Genomic DNA, 23,864 nt, shown 5'->3' on the forward strand with positions numbered 1-23,864 from the left:
GTGTCGCCAGGAATCCATATGAAGCATGATTGTTAAAGCCCCGTCCCCCCTCATGCACTGTGCCTCGCTGTTATCATTTTGAAGTAAACGACGAGGCCAGCAAGAGACATACTATTCCCTATATGGGCTTTGTTTGGGAGTTCACTTGCCTTGCTGTTTAGGTCCGCAGAAAAAGAGTCCTGCTCCAGAGAAGGGGCCCATATATGGGCATCACAGCACGAGACTGAAGCCTCCTAGCAGAGAGACAGGGAGAGAGAGAGAGAGAGATGGAAAACATGGATGGTATCAATTAAGCACTGACTTCATGATTAAGTAATTAATGGTTTGGGGTTATTTAAGTTAAGTCTGTTGTTTCTTTGGAGAACTGTTTATTACTGAGTTAATTCAAATCGATTGCCCAGCCTCAATCTTTCTATCTAAATTAGGGAGGGGGAGTTGCTTGTGCGACTCCCTAGTGGTGTACGTGATATAGGGACGTGAGGGGGTGGAGGTCTGTGAGAATAACTGCACTCTGGGAACTCTTTGAGTAACAATCACATACAGGAGGAACATTTAGTATCATGTCTCCTACACCAAGAGACTGATCACATAATGCAGTGCTTAGTTAGCAGCAGGGTTTTTTTTATTTATCTATGATCTATATCAGGAAGTTTGAGTTGTGAAATGTTTTTTCTAAAATACTTTAAGTATAACATTGATGTGTCACTACAATAACAATATGTCCAGCAAAATGTGAGCCTCATTTGTATGCCCTCTCATCTTTTTTTAATTCCTTCCTTCCTGCCTTACTTTGTTCCCTTTTGCCTCTGTTGCCTCTGGTTAGTTCCATCCGTACTTACTTTCTACCTCCCTTCTTTTATTGTAAAACAAATCAGTTGGGCTTCCACTACAACCCAAAATGTCTAAGAAGGCCCCAACCGAGGACGAGAAGTTCCTCTTTGTTGACAAAGACTTCCTGAACAGCCCCATGGCTCAGGCTGACTGGTCGGCCAGGAAGCTGGTGTGGATCCCATCGGAGAGGCATGGCTTTGAGGCGGCCAGTATCAAGGAGGAGCATGGCGACGAGGTTCTGGTGGAGCTGGCTGACAGCACCAAGAAGTTGACCGTCAACAAGGATGACATCCAGAAGATGAACCCGCCCAAATTCAGCAAGGTGGAGGACATGGCCGAGCTCACCTGCCTGAACGAAGCCTCCGTGTTGCACAACATCCGTGAGAGGTACTTCTCTGGCCTTATTTATGTAAGTATACAGTGAAAACATGTAAATGCTCCCACAATAATGTATTCACGCCCTAACATTGTGCAACTACACACAGATGTTTGTATCTATATATGAGCATTTTCTGTTAACTTTATTGACTCCCTAATCCTAATTTCAACCTCAGATTTTAATTATAATATAAAGATAAATGTGTATGCAAATATTGACCCCAAATAAGCTTCAATAACAGTAATTGAATCTTTATCAACTATTGAAACACAAGAACGCAACCATGTACAGGGCTCACACACGCTCATCTACCTGGTGTTCTTTTCTCTCAGACGTACTCTGGCCTGTTCTGTGTGGTGGTGAACCCCTATAAGATGCTGCCCATTTACTCAGAGAAGATCATTGAAATGTACAAAGGGAAGAAACGACATGAAGTCCCTCCTCATATCTACTCCATCGCTGATAATGCCTACAGGAACATGATGCAAGGTAGGATGTTTCTCTTTGTGATATCTACTTCACTCATTTCCCTCTGAGGGAGCAGCAATATCATTTATTTTGTATTTTTTGTAGTTTTTCTGTTTGTGGTGTAAGGTTTCGACCACATTGCGTAGACACACAAACAACATAAACTAGAAACATATAGGGATTTGGCTATTCGTACACTTTACAACTTTTAGGACCTAATGATTTAAATAAGGGCTATTTGAGTGTTCATACTGAGAAGTTACAGTTACAGACGTCTATGGGGAAAAGTCTTTGGCATCATGTGACAGAGCCGGAATTGTAATTCCACCGTTTGCCAACAATGTAAAATTTGCTTCAGAGCCCCGGCCCTCTTCTTGTGGGCTTGGTCCAGAGTTATTTTCTGCCAAGCTTATCTTTTGATCTTAGCTTCCAATAACTCTCACACATAACCAAGCAAACTGTTTACAGTTGCAAGCTGCTGGCTTCATATGTTTTCAGGTGATTTCTGTCAGATTGAAGTGTTTGGATGGATGAAGTGTTTGCTGGTATCTTTTTTAAAGATACCAGCAAACACTTCATCTGGAGGCAGGTCAGCTGGAGCCTATCCCAGCTGACCTGCCTTCGCCCTATGTCAGCTGGGATAGGCTCCAGCGCCCCCGCGACCCTAATGAGGATAAGCGGTATTGAAAATGGATGGATGGATGGAGTGTTTGCTGGTATCTTTAAAAAGCTTGGTGAGGGTGAGCTGTGGTATCAGCTGTAAAAAGTCTTGCTTCTGTCTGAGTGATGACAGCTGGCAGCATTTAGCTGTCATGATGACAAAGTGGTTAATAAAACCACAAACAGGCCAACACTGTCAGGCTGATAAGTTCATATGCAGAGCTGTGTTTATTATTATTATTATGCACAGTTCAAAACTATCCTTGTTGCTCCACCTGCAAGTTCAATTCAAAGTTAATTGTAAGTTGTAAAAGTAGTATTGTATGGCCTATTTGAGAATCAGTGTCTTGTAGAGGTGACGATAGTGGCCTCGGCAGAGTGGTGCTTACAGTAAATGGCTCTTGGATAAGCCTGCAATGGTACGACTTCAGAGCAGCTGGTTTCCCACAGAAGCTGTTTCTTGTGCGTCCAGGGGGTTGTGCCCACTGGACTTCATGTTGATGTGAGGATGTCCTCTCAGAGGAGTTGACATCTGGATTGGGAGTTGGGTGGAGGGCTGTAAAACATTTCCTGTTTCAGCAGCCTTCCTAATCTTCTAACTGTATTTTTTTTGGTCGGTGTGAATACCAAAGATATTTTTTGTGGGGGCAAAAAAATACAGTTTCCATTAAATAGGTTTGACGAGTTTACCAATGAAACAGGATGTTTTGACAAGATTTACAGTAAAGTTAGGAAGTAATTGTTTTGAGAGCTCCAAAGAAGGTGGGATTATCCAAAATCTTCTCCAACCACACCACTCAATCTCTCTGGCTGCCAAGAGAGAAACTGATACATTTAAATCACTCAATCTGGATGATATGGAGGATTTGACCCAATACAAGCATAAACTAGCTTTTATGCTTGTATTGGGTCAAATTTTAATATACAGTGTCAATATACTTTATGATATAGATAGATTTCCTTCATGTAAATGTACATTCCCGGTTTGAGAAAAATACAGCTAGAACAATATCCAGCCGTAATCTATGGATAGACAAACCATAACAGCAGATTCAATGTTCAATATGCTGAATTCTTTCAGCACTTTTCATTATTAGTATCCTAAATCAGTTTTAGGAATTTGAAAATATGGATTACTTTGAGAATGCCACTGACACCAATATGTGTACATTGGAGGAATTTAAATAGCCCCGGCCGGTACACAGGACATTTTTGTATGTAGCTATTGTGTGTAAACAGGGTGTCGCAAGTAAACAAGAAGGGGGAGGATTGATTGGTGTTTGGATTACACTTCTTCAGCTCATCCCTGTAGAAGATCCCTTACAGCTGCAGCCTGGAGACCATTTTCACATGTGATGTACAAAACATGCCTTTAAACTGCTTTTTACGACAAAGTAATACAACAATGAAGTCAGCAGAACAGCATTGTCAGTTCATAAATTAAAAAGGCAGACTATAGAAAGGAGATAATAAACATAAAAATGATCACACAGAAGTGAATCTTAAAACATGACTTTTAAGATGTGATTTAAAATATGGCTGAAATTTGTTGTTTCAGTAGAAAATCACTTCTTGTTTTTAAGCCAAACAGAAATCGCGTCTTATTTTTAATCCACACATAGGCAGTCAGAAGCGCTTGTCTGACGACGCAGGTGTGATTAGTTAACGCCACTATTTTTCAGGTTTTAATAAGGAATTAGCTGCTCGATTGGTTTGCTGGTCTCATATGATCGTTAATCTTATTATATGTTGAAATCTTAATACTTAATCCCAAAGTATTTTAACGCAAATACTACTGAGTCTTGAACAGCAACAACCTCCAGATATGAAAAGTGAATCCAATGTGAAGGTGCCTTAAACTTTCTAATGTTCCAACAGGGGGCAACTCCTCTGGTTTCAAAAAGTGTGTCTGCTTGTATAGAGGTCTATGAGAAAATGACCATACTTCTTGTTTGATATATTACATTTAAACTATTGTGAGCATGAGTTTATGGTCTCAACCGCTAGTTTCAAGTCTTCTTTAATACAGCATGATGTTCATTTAGTAAATTATGGTCTAGTCTAGTCTCAGAGTTGTCTGTGTTTTTGTCACAACTTTAACCCTTTCATAGTGTGTTTTTACTTCATCATTTTGAGACGACCAAAATGCCAAAGTCAAGGCTTCAAAGCAGTAGTCTGCAAATCAATGGGTGAAGTCGGGGTGACTACGTCTTCCTCTATATACAGTCTTTGGTCTTGAAACATTATGAAGAGCGTACATCCAAGAAAGCACCATAAAGCTTCAGGAAGGTCTCAGTATAAATGCTTTCAATAAACCTTTGCGCAAAAGAGTCCTCATCTACCAAAAGGTTAAGACTAAATCTACACATCCATGAGCCCCTCTTGAGCCTTTATTGTATCACACTGTGGCTGGCGGAGAGTTGTTATTGTTGATATATTAGTGGGATTTCCCATGAAGTAGTGACTAATGATGCAGGATGTCTACACTGAGAGTTGTAATATGAACAGTTCACATGTTAGAGTGGAAGTGGGGCATAACAACAGCAAATCCAGATAAGTCTCCTAAGCTTTGAGACCTTCTTCCTGCAATCTTGGCCGAGATCCCATTCTTCTCAAATCGTGTCTCAGTCTTTGATGTCCAGGAGAAAAAAATTGAAATTCCTGCAGGGAGTTTGCCGCCCCGTTAAATGTTTCTCTGCAGCAGGTGACTGACAGGCTCTCTTCTGTGCTCCCATTGTATTTGTGTTTGTGGTGCAGAGGCATCGACACTCCCCTGTCATCAGATTTGGGTTTTACCTAATCTGAACAAAAATATGAAAATAAATATTCTTAATATTTTGCAGTCTCTTCTCTCTGAATCTCTGGCGCAAGACTGAGTGTTGATTTGGGATGTTTTGCAAAACCTCACGACTCTGGCCACCTCTCTCTCTCTCGTTCTCTTTCCCTCTCGCTCTCTTTCCTCTCTGCCTTAATTAGGAAGTTCAGAGAGGGAACATGCTGCATTTTGTGTGTGTGTGTTTGTGTGTGTGTGTGTGTGTGTGTTTGTGTGTGTGTGTGTGTGCGTAAGGAATGGATCCAGTAAATCAGCAGCCAAAGTCAAGTCTGTGCTAGTTTACAGTGCAGGGCCACTTTAACACAGCATAATAAAACACTGTATAAAAATGATGACACTGCACATTAATGATGCTCTTCACTGGATGAAAATGCTAAGTTGTTTGCAGTAAAGCTTTCAGGTGTCACTTACAAAGAGGTTTCATGTTGAAAACTGAGAGCAAGGTTAACTTTTCTCTCAGCGGTACTTCCTGTACTCCCCCAGGATCACTTTGTATTGAAGGATGCAGTTACAAAATACAAAATAGCCTTACATGGACTCACTGTGTTCTCCCAGGAGCATTTGTGGAGCCGATGGAATGACTCATTGCTCAGCACATTCAGAGTTGATTTTCATGGTTAAAAATCAAAGTATTTATGGGAGTGACATGTTTCTTTAGGCACAGGGGAGCCTTTACAAATCACTGAGCCTCCTCTAAGCCTTGATCCGAGTCCCAGCTGGTGTCTCAAGTTTAACACTAGATTGATCTTTATTTCTGGAGACGAGATTGTGGTTTCACAAGTGGCCAAACATAGGAAAAAAAAAAAAGAAGAAAATAAAGTGTCGCTGTGCTTGTACATAATATTAAATTACATATTTGTATTGGTCATTGATTCTTTGGGTTTGCCACATGACTTGTATGCCTTTACAAGTGATCTGGACACTCACTCTCTGTATATTTGTGAATGACTTGTCATAAAACTTGTCTCACACTATAAACTCTCTTTGTGTCTCCAGATCGTGAGGACCAGTCAATTCTCTGCACGTAAGTACAAATCTGTCACCTCCAAACTCACCCTTGTCGTCTCTCCTTAACCTTTTTCTTGGAAGTCACATCCATAGCATAAGAAAGGCTGCATGTTTCTGTGTGTGTTTGTGTGGAAGAACAGTTACATAATGCTTGAGTAAACACAGAGTGAAACAAATGACCTCTCTGGTCTCTCAGGAGCAAGACTCAACCAGCAAGAAATCATTCATAATATAACTGTGATGTTTTTTTGAAGATGGGGCTGGCTGGATTCTCAATATTCTGGTTTGTTCGATAATGTTGTCGTGAATTGTTTTGTATTCAAATGGAGACAAACTTGAGGAGTGTTAATGCGTCCCAGAGGGCTGAGGCCTCGCTCTCTTCTCAGACCCTTGGTCAGGAAGGATGCCCTGCCTGCTGATGGGAGAACCAGATTAGCTCTGCTTCATTTTGTTTGTTTATTGTTATTCTCTTCAAACCAATTATTGAGAATTTTGACATCTATTGGACAACCAGGGATAAAGGATCTAATGTTGTGCACCAGTACCTACTTAATCTTTGGCCTGGCCTGAACTTCAGATTAATAGAAAACAACATTCATTTACCAATTGATTTGTTTTAGTGGCCTAATAGGCTTTTGGATAAATTCTATGTGTGCCCAGGTCATGTTTCACTGTGTTTTTTTCTCTGAACTATTGCCACTTAGGTTGCTCTCCCTTACTTACCACTCTCACGTTCTGTACAATCCACATGCATGTGTTCTATGTTTATCTCTTTCTATGTTCTATGTTTATCTCTTCCACCAAGATGTACTCTATGTTTATTTCATCAGAAGGATTAATGTGGAGCAGGAGAGCTTTTATGCACCAAATCAAACAAGTAGAGATGGTGCATCTTACAGAGTAATATATTTATGAGTCTACTACGGACAGTTAAATTGACGGATTAGTATGAAGGAGCTGAGCGGATTAACATCCAGATCACAGTATCTCCCGTATTAGTTCTGAGTGAACAGTAGCACCTTTGCTGCTCAGCATCCAGTTGTCCCAGTAAAAGGGATGAAAGGAATGGGCTTTTCCCCCTCAAGGTTCTCTCTACTCAAAATGTACAAATGCCACGATGCTGCAAATTCTTTGATATCATCAGACCATTTCCTCAACTATCAAGCTCTCTTTGCACACATTTATCCCTGTCTCTGTGCAGGAAAGTATTTGTTTACAGTTCTGGTGAAGATGAAGATGTTTGATACAAAGCACTATTTAAAACAAGTTTAAAGTGAGAAACTGGAAGTCCTGAAATACAAACTCTGCTTTCTCTGTGGAACAATAGTCAGTCCCTAACAGATTTCAGTTTGAGCTCCAGCTGGTCTCATTCTCAGCAGGCCTCTGGAGCCATATATGGGAGCAATGTTTCTGGTGCGATACGTGGAATGTCATGTATGACACGCTCCTCCTGCATGTTTACACGTGTGTCTCATTACACCGTATTTGCACTTTGGTATTGTTTTTACAGCAATCCTTCATCTAGGCCTGACCTCTTTAAAGCATGAGTGTTTATAAGTGTTTGTTAATATGCTGTCATGGGAGACTTATAAAACTTAATATTGTGGGATTTCCTGTTTTAACTTAAATTTGTTGTCATTGTACAACACAATGTTGTACAAAGAAATGCAGTCTGTAGTCCCATGCTTAGCAGCAATTAAAGTGACACCCAGCTTGCTTTTACAGGCATTTGTGTGTATTCTAGTAATACTAAGCAGTGAATGTATTCCTCAAATTCCTCCACACAGTAGCAATAATTTGTCATGGGAAATAGCTGGGAGCCTGCTGCTACATCCATTCTTGAGATGTTGACATTTCTCAGTGGGGTCACCAGTTTCCTTGGTCTAATATCCATTGCGTGTGACTGACGAAATGGACATAGTGGCCATAAAGTTGCAGGATGTTGCAGAAGAATACAGATGCACAGCACTTTTCTGAACCTGCTGAGGGCTCAGATGACTGAGGACACTGCTTGTGTTGTCTGCCACTGTTGTTCTCAACCTTGTGTGTAACTCTTTAAAGTAAAAAATGCCTCCACAGATCCCATCACAGGGTGCACACTTAACTCACTCTTTATTTGTTTCATAAAGTCTTAAAATATTCAATATTTTCCAAGAATATTTTCCAAAATCACGATAGAACATAGTTACTCATCTGAATATTAGCAATATGGTACTTCTGATGGTATTTTAATCCATTTAAACCATTAAAATAATCTTATGTTTGTCAGTATAAGCTGTATTGATGAGGACGCACAGGAAGTGACAGTTTGATAGACCATCTGGAGGAAAAACTCCCATCAGAATGAATTCTGCACTAACAGCCCCTCACAGTGGGAGCCTGGATGTCACATGTCCTTACAAACCTGGACAGGACAAAGTCATTAGATTGCTCTCAGGGCTGCCAACACATGGAGCATCCCATGCCTTTTATGGAAGGATGTTTCTGTGTGTTGGACGGCTGGCCGGTGGCTCTGGTATCATTCAACGTTGTCTTTCTAAGTATCCAGGATCCTTTTCTGGAAAGAATGTGCTCTTGCTTCTGTTTGTTATAAAATGTCTCTTAAAAAAAGGTAGTACATCTTTAACGTTTAGGTTTCCGACTACTCTGAGAGTATCTGTCATAATGTAGTAACCGTTATAAGGTTTTATTGCAGATATATACACATTTTGTTTCCATGAAGTGTGGAATATATTGAAATTTTGTGCGATAGATTTATTTTCTTTCTTGCATAGAGAGTTTCTACAAGAGCAGCCTGTTAGCTTAGCGTGAAAACTAACTTAAAACGTAAGGCACATACAACCTGTGTAACATATATATATATATATATATATATATATATATATATATATATATATATATATATATATATATCAAACAAAGGCAAAACCAATGTTCTTAAAAAAACATGCTTTCCGTTTTCCACCTTGTTTTTTAACTATTCCTTTAACTCTCTAAAATAAGAGCAGATGGTTCATTAAAAAAAAAAAAAAAAAAAAAAAGGACATAACCTCACTGTATAGGTATGGATTATGAACATGATAGTTGGTCAAAGGATCTAGGCATCAGTGTGTAGTAGGCAGACTGAACAATAACATTATGCTTTGAGGCAGACATTGGACAGACATTTCCATTCAATTAAACTGGGTTGTTGAACTGTGAACAGAGTATATGTCAGTGTTGCTTATCCTCTTGTTCTCTCTGTATCTTTTAATCCCCTTCTCACTTTTTCCTCTCTAGTGGAGAGTCTGGTGCTGGCAAGACGGAGAACACCAAGAAGGTCATCCAGTATCTGGCTCTTGTGGCCTCCTCGCATAAAGGCAAGAAGGACAGCAGTGCTGTAAGTATCTGTGTGAAGAGATCATGTTGTATTCAAAGTTTGGATGTGTTGGCCAGTTACCTCACTCTTCAACATATGCAGGAAACTGCCCGCTTTAATAATTTTATATCGCCATTTCCTCCAAATAGCAACAATCAGGATCACAGTTTGCCTACGTGAGTAAAGGGGAATGCCTGGAGTGTGTTTTTGTGTCTAGTGTTTGTGTGTGTCCCTTCCTTAGGTTAGAAAAGTGCATGAAGAAAGTGTCACTGAGTTACCCAAATATATTGTTTCTGTTTGTGATAATTTGTCTACACAAAGGGTCGAGATCCCAAATCTTACCTCTCTTGAGTTAAAAGGTGTTTACGCTAACATTCGCCGTGTCTGTAACTTACCCAACAACAGCTGATTTAGACTGCATGACCATCATCATAGTGCTGACCAGTTACTTCTCAAACCTGCCGAATGTTCAGTGGACGAAATGTAGTGTTTCATACTCCTGAACTGGTTCATCATGTTGAGTTGAGTGTGTCATCCATCCTCTCATGAACACCCTTTCACTGCCAGCGGAGATGAGATTGGAGCCTCCCCGGCAGTAACAGGGTCTCTCACAGATCAACGAGCACAGTGTGAGCATGCCCGTGTCCTGTTCTGATCTATTAAACACGACTTCCCCACACTTCCTCTCCGTCCCCCCCCCGCCCCCCTCCTCGCCCCCTTTCACCTGACATTCTTGCGGCGTTGGCTGTTTTTGAACAGCACTTCAAGTCAGGATGAGTAAAATGGCATCGCAGTCGTCTGACGAGGCGTTGATGGTTTGTGGTGTTGCTCTGGCGTTGGTGAAGGTATCGGAAAGATGAATTTGTGGGTCAAAGCGATGCTTCCACTTGCTATTAAGGTGTCTGCCACAGAGGAAACAATGTACAGATTGCTGTAAGACTCCAAGACTCCCCCGGACCTCGCCTGAAAAGAAACAGCATTGGGTCTATCTCTTTTCTCTGCCTTCACTTTCTCTCTACCTAAGGCACTATTTTGACTCATTAGTTATCTGCTTGAGCGTTTTATTTACAGTGTTTTAAGAACAATCCTTCCCATCAGCTTTCTTGCCATTTTGCTGCACTCTATTTCCCTTTTTTTTCCTTTATTTCTCCCAGTGACTAAGACCCTCCCCTCTGCTCTGCCAACTCTGAACTGCACCTCTTCAGCTGGTCTGTATCTTTCCAGTTTTTCCTTAAACATAAAAAAATATTGACTTTTAATGACTCTTATAGACTTTTTAGAGAAATGACTGCCTTGCTTTTTTAAAAAGTACCATCAGAAGTAAGAACTCACGATCAAGATCGATGAAGTTAGCAAATGTCTGAACATGTCCATCATTAATCTTCATCATTGTTTTCCTCTCACCGGTGCCATTTCAAATATTAAAGTGCCCCTCTCCTCTTCGTGGCTTTAGCTCGTTTACAGGGTAGCTGAAGGGAGTGTTTTTAAGGTAGAGATCTCCAGCACCTGACCTTGATGCTAGGCTGACACAGACCCCTTTGATCAGGTGGATTAGCTCGATGCAGAGTGAAGGAGTGTCTGCCTCATTTACTGACCATCACCCAGCTCCACCTACCAGTCCGCAGGCTCTGCAGTCACGCTGGAAGCAAATCACATCTCCAGAAGGCTGTTTGTGAATCAGAATTATTTTAGTTTTCCAACACGTTGAATGCAAATGCTTTGGCAATATTCATCAAAGGTTTTGTAATGTTACAATTATTCGGATGCCGCGTCTCTCCTAGCATAACCTCACTTGTCCATCTCTGTTTCCACACCAGCACAACAGTGCCCTCTCCTTGTTTTAGGACTTTTTACATTTTTGAATTGAATGAGAGGTCTTCAGGCCACGTGTCTTTGTTACGTAATATACTGAGGGAAGTTAAAGAAGATTAGGAAGGAGTTCTACTGTCTTATTAAAGCAGCTTGTGGGTTTACTTCTTAGGAAGTTTATATTAATTCATATTGTCTCTGATAAACCTTCCCCAGCCCATATCCACCCTGAACCACTTCATCCCACTGATCACCGCCTACAGTGCTGCACTCCTCCAGCAGCCCGTCAGTGTGTCATAGTGATGTTTCTGTGTACCACTGTTGTCACTAGGGGGAGCTGGAGAAGCAGCTCCTGCAGGCCAATCCCATCCTGGAGGCCTTTGGAAATGCCAAGACCATCAAAAATGACAACTCCTCCCGATTTGTGAGTATCTTCAGAAGGAGAAATAGTTTTGTTTTTATTGTGATTATTTAGGGCCTGTTTTGTAAATTACAGCATTTCCATTGTAACATCTTCTGTCTCACAGGGTAAATTCATCCGCATCAACTTTGAAGTGACCGGCTACATCGTTGGAGCCAACATTGAGACGTGTATCCTATCTGTGTTTTTTTTTTACGATCTGGGAAAATAACCTTTGTTTGTGAAAAAAAGGCACTTTTTGTTAGGCAAAGGCCTCAAGAAGGATATCTCATATTAAGTATCAATTCAGTATCAGTTCAAATACAAGAGGTGATTTGTTTTGCCTCTCAACATTTTCTTTAGCATAAGTTAGCCTAAAAAATTCTGCTTGACTTTTACAATACTGAACTATGAGGCCGTTATAAAAACATGTTATTTGTATGCATGATATGTTTTAAAACACACCTTTTTTTTAATAAAGTGTTGCCAATTTAATGTTAATCTGTAGATTATTATTCTTTATGTAACATTCTATTTTTAATCAAAGAGAGGGAGGCAGATTAGACATGAAATAGCATTGAACTCTTCATCTTCACGTGGGCCTAAACAGAGGTTGATTTGATCTATTAAACCCTCCTCAGTGTGCGTATGTATTCTCTAACAGCTAAAACTCTCAGACCTGCTGGAGAAGTCTCGCTGTATTAGACAAGCAAAGACAGAAAGAGCTTTTCACATCTTCTACTACATGATTGCTGGTGTCCAGGGCAAATTGCGTGGTGAGTTGAAGCATAATCAGTAATATTACATCCTGCTGAAACAGTTAATGCAGGTTGACCTCCATGTGTTGTACATCGTCACTGTCAGTCATTAATGACAAGTTTGATGTTGTGTGCTACATTTTTCAGAGGACCTTCTTCTGGAGCCCTTCGGTAATTACCGCTTCCTGAGTGCGGGCCATGTTCAGGTCACCGGCCAGGAGGACGATGAGATGTATGAAGAGACCATGGAGGCAATGAAGATCTTGGGCTTTACCGACGAGGAGAGAATCGGTATCAGCGATCTTAACTCTACTTGGCAAGAGAATGATGGGCTGCTTGAAGGTGCCACTGATGTTTCTCTTTGATGCTAACTCTCATGTTCTTGTGTTTCAGATATGATGAAGGTGTGCTCCACAGTCATGCAGCTGGGAAACATTGAGTTCAAGAAAGAGAGGAACCAGGAGCAGGCCACTATGCCAGACAACACTGGTCAGACCCTCACAACGTCTCACTTTCTTGTTAACAATATTAAAATTCACAAATTGTACAGCAGTACATGTACAAAAACATAAACAGCATTCTTGTGTTAAGTGCACCTCCATATTTCTTCTCTCTCTCTAGCGGCACAGAAAGTGTGTCACCTGCAGGGCATCAATGTGACAGACTTTACACGTGCCATCCTCACCCCTCGGATCAAAGTGGGCAGAGAGGTGGTGCAGAAGGCACAGACCAAAGAGCAGGTAATACAGGGAGTGCACTGTGTGAAACATTTGAACAATGCTACTTCATTCAATGAAAACATCCCAACCTTGCCATGTGGATATTTACTGTTCATGTGTATTTGTTAGGCTGACTTTGCTATTGAAGCCCTGGCTAAAGCTGTGTTTGAGCGACTCTTCCGCTGGATCCTGGGCCGAGTCAACAAGCCCTGACAAGACCAAACGCCAGGGAGCCTCCTTCCTGGGAATCCTCGACATCGCCGGCTTTGAGATCTTTGAGGTTTGGATTATTGTTGAGTTAGACACCAATAGGCTGAGAGGGATTACTTTTATATGCGTTTATATATAGTTTTTTTTAGAAGAGTCCTGTAACAAACACAAAATACATATATGGTGAGTTGTGTTTTGTGTTTTGTGCAGGACAATTCCTTTGAGCAGCTGTGTATTAACTACACCAATGAGAAGCTGCAGCAGCTCTTCAACCACACCATGTTCATCCTGGAGCAGGAGGAGTACCAGAGAGAGGGCATCGAGTGGAACTTCATCGATTTCGGCCTTGACCTGCAGCCCTGCATTGAGCTCATTGAGAGGCCGGTGAGTGGCCTTGAGACAATAGAAGCACAATGTAATTTAAATCCACTTCCTCAATAGGTCAAAGCAAGTATGTTCTCCTGTCTGGCGCACATATGTGATTAAGTATGGTGTGTCTTTATAATATGCATGTTAGTTAATCACTACATTCTCTGCAGAACAACCCTCCAGGCGTCCTGGCTCGCTGGATGAGGAGTGCTGGTTTCCCAAAGCCACAGACGTCTCCTTTGTGGAGAAACTCTCAAACACACAAGGGAACCATGTGAAATTTGCCAAACTAAACAGCTCAAAGACAAGACAGAGTTTTCTCTTTTCCATTATGCAGGGAGGGTGAGTATGAGGGGATGTGTGTATAATAGGATAAAGCATGAATGGTGTCCTCATACGCTCATGTTGAGTTGTAATTTGGTTAAATGATTGAAAACAATCTTGCTGAGATTATTGATGACTCGTAAAATAATATATGTAAGTGTAGCTCAATTTAACATTGATGCTGTTTTGTTTTGTTGTAGGTGGACTATAACGCCACAGCCTGGTTTGACAAAGAACATGGACCCTCTCAATGACAACGTCACATCGCTGCTCAACAACTCCTCCAGCCAGTTTGTGCAGGACCTCTGGAAAGATGGTGAGAAGTCTGGCTGTGCTGCTGGTTTTAGCCAAACATGACTGACAGTTGAAGATTGCAGTGCAGTGACACTGATGCAATTAGATGTTGCTGTTTGTCATCCCCTCGCTCTTTCCCCTCCTTTTCCTGTATCTGTGTATCAATAAAACAGAAATGGTCAAAAAAAAAAGAAGTATATAGTGAAACCCACTGCTATAGCAAATAACATTACAGTTGGTATTCAAATGTAATGATGTCATTTTTTTTTTGGTTAAAGCCTCCATCTGTGGAATTTTTAAATGTGACTCACACAGTGGCAAACAGAAATTCATGCCGCCGCCCTGCCACAGACAAGAGGCAAGACAAAGACTGCACTGATTTTCATCTGGATTCTCTCATTTTCCTACAAATAAAACCCTGCGTCATCAGATTAATTTGAAACTGGGATGACAACTCTACCCATAGGGGCTTTGAATAGGAACCAACACATTGGATTCACAAACTTTTGTGTTGTCTATTTCAGGGGACAGAGTGGTGGGTCTCGACACACTAGCCAAGATGACAGACAGCTCACAGAGCGGCTCAAAGACCAAGAAGGGAATGTTCCGCACGGTGGGACAGCTCTACAAGGAGTCTCTGGCCAAACTCATGACCACACTGCACAACACCCAGCCCAACTTCGTCAGATGCATCATCCCCAACCACGAGAAGAGGGTACAAAAAAGTGCAGTGTCATTAACACTAATTATTGCAAAGCATGCAGTCTATTTCACATTCTAGATGATGAAATAATGTGTCATATTGTTTAACAGGAGGCAGCAGTCACCTGTCTTTATGTGTTGGCCTCTGTGGTAGACTGATGATCTGTCTACCACACTTTCTGGCTCCCTGTAGGATCATTTGTTCAGTTGTGGATGTTTTGAAATAAGTAAAAGAAAATACAGCACTTTTGTCTGTAATGTATTTGCATTTATAAAGCCATAACATGATTTATATAACATGAAAACAAATACCCGGATAAAGCAGTAACCGTGCCGTATTTTGTGGTATGTGAGATTCTTTTATCAAACCCAGCGTATTAAGACTTAAATCCTGTTCCTCTCAGGCCGGGAAACTGGATGCTTTCCTGGTCCTGGAGCAGCTGAGGTGTAACGGTGTGTTGGAGGGGATCAGAATCTGCCGACAAGGATTTCCAACAGAATCGTCTTCCAAGAGTTTCGCCAGCGGTGAGCGGTGAACTTATAAAGTGCCACTAAAGATTATAATATTTGTAAACCTTACGTATGTGTGTATTTTTTCCTGTCTCACAGTTATGAGATCCTGGCAGCGAGGTGCTATCCCCAAAGGTTTTATGATGGAAAACAAGCCTGCTGCCTCATGGTAAACCACTAGTTCACAAAATAAAAATGTTTATACTTACGTTCAATTAGAAGTTTTCATACACTGTGTGAGCCTCCTTTGATCTCCTTTGATCTCCTGTCGTGTAGATCAAGCATCTGGACTTGGACCCCAACCTGTACAGGATCGGACTGAGTAAGATCTTCTTCCGCACAGGAGTGCTGGCCCAGCTGGAGGAGGAGAGAGATCTGAAGATCACTGTGGTCATCATCGCTTTCCAGTCCCAGGCTAGAGGATTCCTGGCCAGAAAGTATGAATACACAAGCCTCCTCTCACCTATTTCTCATAATATCTAGTCTTTTAGAGAGTATTTTGTAACAGTAGAGGAGGCTTTCATCACGTGTTTGTACTTTTTAAATGTTTTATCACTATCAATTAGAAAGTTTGCTTTGTATCATACATAGTATATTGATTTCACTGTATTTTTAAAGGGCATTTTCCAAGAGGCAACAGCAACTCACAGCCATGAAAGTGATCCAGAGGAACTGCGCTGCCTACCTCAAACTAAGGAACTGGCAGTGGTGGAGGCTCTTCACAAAGGTCAGCTAATCATTCTGCAGAATAATGCAACAAAATCACAGTAAACCCCAGTTTGTTAAGCTTTTCTAATGTTTGTATTATAGTGGTAAAATGAGTTCTTCATAAATGACAAACTCAGCCTTACATCACTTATACCCTATGTTTACAATGTGTCGATGCCCATCCTCGTGAACCTCAGGTCAAGCCTCTGCTGCAAGTGACACGCCAGGAGGAGGAGATGGGTTTGAAGGACGAAGAGCTGCTGAAAGCCAAAGAAATTGCTGTAAAGACTGAAGTTGAGCTGAAGGAGATCACCTTGAAACACACATCGGTAAAGGACAACATCTCAAAGTATTTTCAGTGTTTCATTGAATACATGAGTGAAACCAAGCCAATAAGAATACGGTCCTTTTAAAAGTCTACCAATGAAGCTGAGCCCAATTTTATCTGATCTGTCTGCTCCAGGTTTTGGAGGAAAGGAACGCACTGCAGGAGCAGCTTCAAGCCGAGACAGAGCTGTATGCCGAGGCTGAGGAGATGAGGGTTCGCCTGGCGTCTAAGAAGCAGGAGTTAGAGGAGATCCTCCATGAGATGGAGGCGAGACTGGATGAAGAGGAAGAACGTGCTCAGACACTGTTGGTGGATAAGAAGAAGATGCAACAGCAGATGCAGGTCTATACATCTCTTTCTTGTTCTTAACTTAGTGTTTCTTGTAGCTGTTGTATAGATGCTCAGCTGTGTATGCTCTGATAATGTGAGAAAATAGCAGCTGAACGTGAGGCTGCCGTGTTTTTCTTAGGAATTGGAAGAACATTTGGAGGAGGAGGAAGATGCCCGTCAAAAGCTGCAGCTGGAGAAGGTTACCTGTGATGGGAAGGTCAAAAAGCTGGGAGGACGACATCTTGGTGATGGAGGACCACAACAACAAGCTGCAGGAAGGTAAGAATGGACAAACAGCCTTTATCTGAGACATTTATATTGGTCAGTCACTTAGTAAGAGAGTTAATATGTCAAAGGATTTCAGAAAATAGATTACCTACTCTTGTTTTGTAGGAGAGGAAAGTGATGGAGGAGAGGATTGCAGACTTCAGTTCCAACCTGGCAGAGGAAGAGGAGAAGTCAAAGAACCTCACCAAGCTCAAAAATAAACACGAGTCCATGATCTCTGAACTTGAGGGTAATCATCTGTTATGGATCGTCGGGTATTAGCACCCTCAAAACCAATATGTTGCAACCAGAGCTATACTCATATAAAAGAAAAAAATATTTATGCTTTTTCAATTCAATTCAGTTTATTTTGTATAGCCCAATATCACAAATTTGCCTCAGAGGGCTTATTGTTATCTTTCTGCTGTATTTATAGTCCGTTTGAAAAAGGAAGAGAAGGGCCGACAGGAGCTGGATAAGTTGAAGCGTAAGTTGGACGCAGAGTCGAATGACATGCAAGAGCAGATAGCCGACCTGCAGGCCCAGATCGCTGACCTCAAAGCCCAGCTCGCAAAGAAGGAGGAGGAGTTACAGAACGCCTTGGCCAGGTAAAGTCCGAAGAAGTGACAAAAGTAGAATTAATTTACAGCTTTCATCGACAATACGCATGAATCTGCAAAGCCCAGTAAGTCAATCTAGCTGAGGCAGAGTAGCACTTTAACGTTTAACTTCTTGGATGCAATTCTGTCATGCGAACCAATATCCTCTTCGATGGACTCTTCTTCCTCCTCAGGTTAGAAGATGAGACCGCTCAGAAGAACAATGCTCTAAAGAAGATCAGAGAGCTGGAGGGACACAATCTCCGACCTGCAGGAGGACCTTGACCTCCGAGCGGGCGGCTAGGAACAAAGCAGAGAAGATCAAACGGGACCTTGGGGAGGAGCTGGAGGCCCCTCAAGTCTGAGCTAGAGGACACTTGGACACCACTGCCACACAGCAGGAACTTAGGTTGGTCATACGATACTGACATAAACAAATATAATGACATCAAATTATTACTTATTAAGAATGTATGCTATGGTAGAGGTTTTAGAGAAAATTAATATTACATTGATAAATATTGCCCGTGTTCTTAGAAGGTTCCTGGTAGAATAAAGTGAAAAACAGAAGTGACAGCTTTTGTGATATTTGTAAAACAAACAAACATCTGCATGATCCATCCATCCAGGGCCAAACGTGAGCAGGAGGTGAACCTGCTGAAGAAAAGCCATCGACGACGAGAACCGGACCCACGAGTCCCCAACTTCAGGAGATCAGGCAGAAACATACCCAGACGGTGGAGGAGCTCACAGACCAGCTGGAGCAGTCCAAACGAGTACGTCTGCATCATTCCATACAGTGTCCTTTAGCTTGTTTATGTAAACTTCATACTGTTTCTGAAGGCAATCTTCCCCCTTTTTCATATGTACCGGTACAATACACAGGATATTGATCTTGTATTTTCTCTCTGCTCAGGTGAAGTCAAACCTGGAGAAGGCCAAACAAGCTCTGGAGAAGGAGACATCAGATTTAACCATAGAGGTGCGCTCACTCAACCAGGCCAAACAAGACGGAGAGCACAAGAGGAAGAAGTTGGAAGGTCAGGTGACCGATCTACAGTCACGCTTCACCGACAGCGAGAAGCAGAAGGCTGAGCTGGGAGACCGCTGCTCGAAGATCACTGTAAATTACTTTCAGTAACTAAATGCACATTAAAAAAAACATGATTTTTTAAAAAAGCTACCAGATTGATGTGTTGAAAATGAAAGTTGCAGAAAGCTCATCTTTGTCTTGATACAGATTGAACTGGAGGGTGTGACAAACCTACTGAATGAGGCAGAGGGCAAGAACAGCAAACTGAGCAAAGATGTTTCCAGCCTTACCTCCCAAGTCCAAGACTCACAGGTAACTGGACTTTTAGCAGAATTGTTAGAGCTTATGCTATAAGCATATGATATAATACCCATGCAGTCTACATGTTACATTTACTGTGACAATTAAATATACTATATAATGCTTCCTGACAAAAGGTCAGAATCAAAGCCTTGACCCTTTGACCTGGTGTGCTGCCACAGGAGCTGCTGGCTGAGGAGACACGTCAGAAACTGCAGTTCTCCACAAAACTGCGGCAAGCAGAAGATGACAAGAATAACTTGCAGGAGCAGCTTGAAGAGGAGATGGAGGCCAAGAGGAACGTGGAGAGACACGTCTCCACCCTCAACATCCAGGTCAGAGTTCATATTAGGGGTCGCTAATTTACATTCAAGAGAAATTTCAGTGACGTTTTATTGTAGGTGAGATGCAAGTGGAGGTTTAGTAAAAACATTAGAGGATGAACAAACCTCAAACTAAAATGCATTTATCGTCTTCACAATTAGTGTCTTAAAGTCTTCTTCCGTGCACAGTTGTCAGATTCGAAGAAGAAGCTAGATGAAATGACGGGAAACATCGAGCAGCTGGAAGAAGGTAAGAAACGTCTGCAAAGAGATTTGGAGGCAGCCAACACCCAGTTCGAGGAGAAGGCCTCTGCCTATGATAAGTTGGAGAAGACCAAGAACCGCCTGCAGCAGGAGCTCGAGGACACGCTGATGGACCTGGACAACCAGAGGACAGAACGTGTCCAACCTGGAAAAGAAGCAGAAGAAGTTTGACCAGGTCAGCTAAATCAGAAAACTGGTAACACTAAGAGATTACTGTCACAACAATACTACTTATATAATGAGACTAATTCATTACAACATTATCTATGGTTTTCCATTTTCTCTGTTCTTCAGATGCTGGCTGAGGAGAAGAGTATCTCCAGTAAATATGCAGATGAGAGAGACAGAGCTGAAGCCGAGGCCAGAGAGAAGGAGACCAAGGCTCTGTCCCTGGCGAGAGCTCTGGAAGAGGCCCAGGGTTCAAGAGAAGAGCTGGACAGAGCCAACAAGTCCCTGAAGATGGAGATGGAGGACTTGATCAGCTCCAAGGATGATGTGGGAAAAAATGTTAGTGATGGAACCTGACTGACAAGAAGTCTTTGTGGCTGAAAGTCCATGGTTTGATTGTTCTCATTACTTTATGCTATTTACACCAAACTATAGTTGTTAATTTAGCTATATATTGATGGCAGGTCCATGAGCTGGAGAAGTCCAAACGAGGTCTGGAGGCCCAGGTGGAAGAGATGAAGACCCAGCTGGAAGAGCTAGAGGATGAGCTGCAGGCGGCTGAGGACGCCAAGCTGCGTCTGGAGGTCAACATGCAGGCCCTGAAAGCCCAGTTTGACAGGGACCTTCAGGGACGAGATGAGATGGGAGAGGAGAAGAAGAGACAGCTTGTTAAGCAGGTAATGGGGTTGGCAGACCCTCGGGGTCCTTGAGTGGGTTCCAGGGGGAATCATTTATTTTCCCTATAAATCCATCCATAAGTAACACAATGACAGAGTGTATGACTTTGCTCATGGGTTTTAAACACTCTCTGTAATAAAACATCGAAAAGCAAAAGTCATATCACATCAGGTACCCTGGGACAAAATATTATCAATGGTCCTGATCCAAGCAATGATGAATACCTAATGCAGGTCCGTGAGTTGGAGACAGAGCTGGAAGATGAACGTAAGCAGAGGGCCCTGGCGACAGCAGCCAAGAAGAAGTTGGAGACAGACATGAAAGATATGGAGGGACAAATCGAGACAGCCAGTAAGGGACGGGATGAGGCCATCAAACAGCTCCGCAAGCTTCAGGTGAGCGTGAAGGAACGAACGAAATGCAGCATTTTATTTTAGATGTTATTTTATCTGATTTTAGATGCAGATATTATTTCCTTCTTTTCGTTATTACGTAGTAATTGGGTAGCTACAGCACAGCTAAAGCGTTTATGTAATAATACATGTGAGTGTTGCATCCACAATCAGGTCGGAACTCTGGTTAGTGCTGTTCTGTTAATAAACCTAGTAAATAAATCCCCTTCTGAGGCACTCCTTATTTCTCTTTCTATTCCTCCCACCAGGCGCAGATGAAGGACTATCAGAGGGAGTTGGAAGACGCCCGCGCTGCCAGAGAAGAGGTGTTAACCACCGCAAAGGAGAGTGAGAAGAAGGCCAAGGGTTTGGAAGCTGAGCTCATGCAGCTACAGGAGGTAAAAGCAGATTTCAAATAAGCACATTGTTTGAGATTAAAGGCTTTAAATAAAGGGTTTATCACTAACGTGTTTTTAGGAACTGGCTGCAGCTGAGAGGGCACGGAAGCAGGCGGAGGCCGAAAGAGACGAGCTATCTGATGAGCTGGCAAGCAACTCCTCTGGAAAGTGGGTGGAGATTTTACTGTTGCTTTTGTCTGTGAAATAATGTCCAAAGACAAAGTGATGGTTACACCTGTTTCTGTGTACAGGTCATCCTTGGCAGATGAGAAGCGCCGTCTGGAAGCTAAGATCTCCCAGCTAGAGGAGGAGCTGGAGGAAGAGCAGAGCAACATTGAGATCCTCAACGACAGGCTGAGGAAGAGCACGCAGCAGGTGACCAGACAGTCGCAGCTACTTGAGTTATAAAGGGCTCAAAACATGCAGAAGCCTAATTATTTTCCTTGCATGCATACAGACGGATCAGCTGAACAACGAGCTGCAGACAGAGCGCAGCACCTCCCAGAAGAACGAGAGCGCCCGGCAGCAGATGGAGCGCCAGAACAAGGACCTGAAGTCAAAGCTCCAGGAGATGGAGAATCAGGTCAAGTCCAAGTTCAAGTCCTCTATCACTTCCTTGGAGGCTAAAGTGGCACAGATGGAGGAGCAGCTCGAGCAGGAAAACAGGTAAAGAAAGTCTGATCAAATAGTTTTCAAATGGTTTTATGTCACTGATAAAACCATGGCCGAAGGGACAAATACATCTAAAACCTAATTGACAAGGAATTAATTAGCATCTTCCAGCAAGACTGTAGTTAGTATTAATGTTATTATGTCCTAAGCACACATACATCTTCATGGTTCACTTCAAACAAAGTTGTGTACAGTTGAACTGTTAACCTCTGAACTCTTTCATTTCAACTCTCAGGGAAAAGCAGGCATCGGCTAAGAGTGTGCGCCAGAAGGACAAGAAGCTCAAGGAACTGATAATGCAGGTGGAAGATGAGAGGAAACAGGCAGAGCAGTACAAAGACCAGGTACGATCACTCTAGCAGCCATGCACATTTATTCCGTTTGTACAAACAACACACTTTATCCATGTGTTTGAGTTGATGGCTATTTGAGTCCAGTGCACATGAAAAGTTAGTGAGGATGGCCGGTTGAAAGAGTACTGATCTGTATATGTCCTCTGTTCGGTCACCAGGCGGAAAAGTCAAATACCCGCATGAAGCAGCTAAAGCGACAGCTGGAGGAGTCAGAGGAGGAGTCTCAGCGCGCTACAGCCGCCCGCAGGAAGCTGCAGCGGGAGCTGGATGAGGCCACCGAGGCCACCGACGCCATGAGCCGCGAGGTCAACTCTCTTAAGACCAAACTCAGGTAAAATAAAGTACCAAAGAGTCTGTCTGTCTTTCCTTCTTCTTGGATGGGCGGAGTTTTGTTTTGTTTCTCTTGTCTCGTTCACCTTCTTATTCCTGTGACGCTTCAACCGGACACATAGGAAACGTAACAAAATGATAAATAGTCGCTATCAGGAGGATGTCTGTGTATTTGTGTATCATTTCAGGCGAAATAATTCAACTCAAATGGTGATATTTGTTCTCAGGTCACTTACATTTGAGTGCTAAAGAGTGCGTTGTCACCACAGTCATATTTAGAGGGTTGTAAACAGACATTTAAAGGAGTAAAATGTTCGTGGCATTTAGTTTGGTGGCCTTCACTGAGCACAAGCAAAACAATGGTGTCCATCTCTATTCCAGAGGCATCCCTGAACCCAAGGAGTAACACAGCAGGTACCTCTGCGCCTAAAGGTTGCCCCATCCCCCCATGCACTCTTAATGCTATCATTTCTTTCATTGAGCCTAACTGAGAGAAATATGGCTCATCAGCTGCCATGATTTAATGAGAAAAACACAAACGTTTTGTGAAGCAAGTGATCTTTCCATTACACCAATTTCTAACTGGTGGCCATATTTTTCTCAGTGCTTGGTTTAATTGCCATAAACCGAACTCATTTTCCTGAGCCAGGAGTCAAATGAGTTACAAAGATAACCAGCGTGCTGAATCTGTAACCAAAGCACAATTGTACATTCTGTATTTCAGCAATACAAGTGTTTTAAACTAGCCTCAAAACTGTCACATAACCGCGCATCTCACTGTTGGGATATGTTTCTGTTTGTATCCGTGTCCCGTGTCTATCTCTGTGGCACTTTTAGGCGTGGAAATGAGCCCTCCTTTGGCAGCACAGCCCGGCGTATGGGTGGCGGCCGTCGGGTGGTCGAAGACGCCTCAGATGAGGAGGCCGACTCCCAAAGTGACTTCAATGGAACCAAGTCTGCGGAGTGAGGGACATCAAATAACCAGATATCAAAATGACCTACCAGGGCACCATCTGCCACTTTAACAGAGAATAACTTCAAAGCCCGCTACGCCATCTTGTTCTTCCATATCACTTTATAATATATATA

The 23,864-nt window shown here is 42.3% G+C and overlaps 1 protein-coding gene across 1 annotated transcript; it reads left to right on the forward strand.

The window, feature by feature from the left end:
- The first annotated feature begins 875 nt into the window (after positions 1–875).
- Positions 876–23,756, forward strand: LOC117739443 (myosin-11-like). The gene is given in 51 exon segments (XM_034545887.1): positions 876–1,240; positions 1,543–1,699; positions 6,168–6,195; positions 9,459–9,558; positions 11,678–11,770; positions 11,874–11,937; positions 12,424–12,522; positions 12,652–12,795; positions 12,898–12,993; positions 13,126–13,244; positions 13,353–13,432; positions 13,434–13,503; positions 13,644–13,817; positions 13,973–13,994; positions 13,997–14,089; positions 14,092–14,144; positions 14,327–14,350; positions 14,352–14,442; positions 14,945–15,135; positions 15,527–15,614; positions 15,617–15,647; positions 15,732–15,801; positions 15,909–16,069; positions 16,251–16,359; positions 16,538–16,669; positions 16,804–17,010; positions 17,138–17,227; positions 17,229–17,269; positions 17,370–17,515; positions 17,702–17,873; positions 18,059–18,122; positions 18,124–18,150; positions 18,152–18,273; positions 18,494–18,527; positions 18,529–18,564; positions 18,566–18,640; positions 18,781–18,987; positions 19,105–19,209; positions 19,380–19,532; positions 19,710–19,913; positions 19,915–19,959; positions 20,079–20,291; positions 20,417–20,629; positions 20,864–21,025; positions 21,292–21,420; positions 21,500–21,588; positions 21,672–21,795; positions 21,878–22,086; positions 22,328–22,436; positions 22,604–22,776; positions 23,613–23,756. Coding segments are annotated over 51 exon segments (5,910 nt in total). The 5' UTR covers positions 876–898; the 3' UTR covers positions 23,743–23,756.
- The last annotated feature ends 108 nt before the right edge of the window (positions 23,757–23,864 follow it).

Source organism: Cyclopterus lumpus, chromosome 1 (assembly GCF_009769545.1).
Source record: "Cyclopterus lumpus isolate fCycLum1 chromosome 1, fCycLum1.pri, whole genome shotgun sequence".
In the NCBI taxonomy this organism is placed as follows: domain Eukaryota; kingdom Metazoa; phylum Chordata; class Actinopteri; order Perciformes; family Cyclopteridae; genus Cyclopterus; species Cyclopterus lumpus.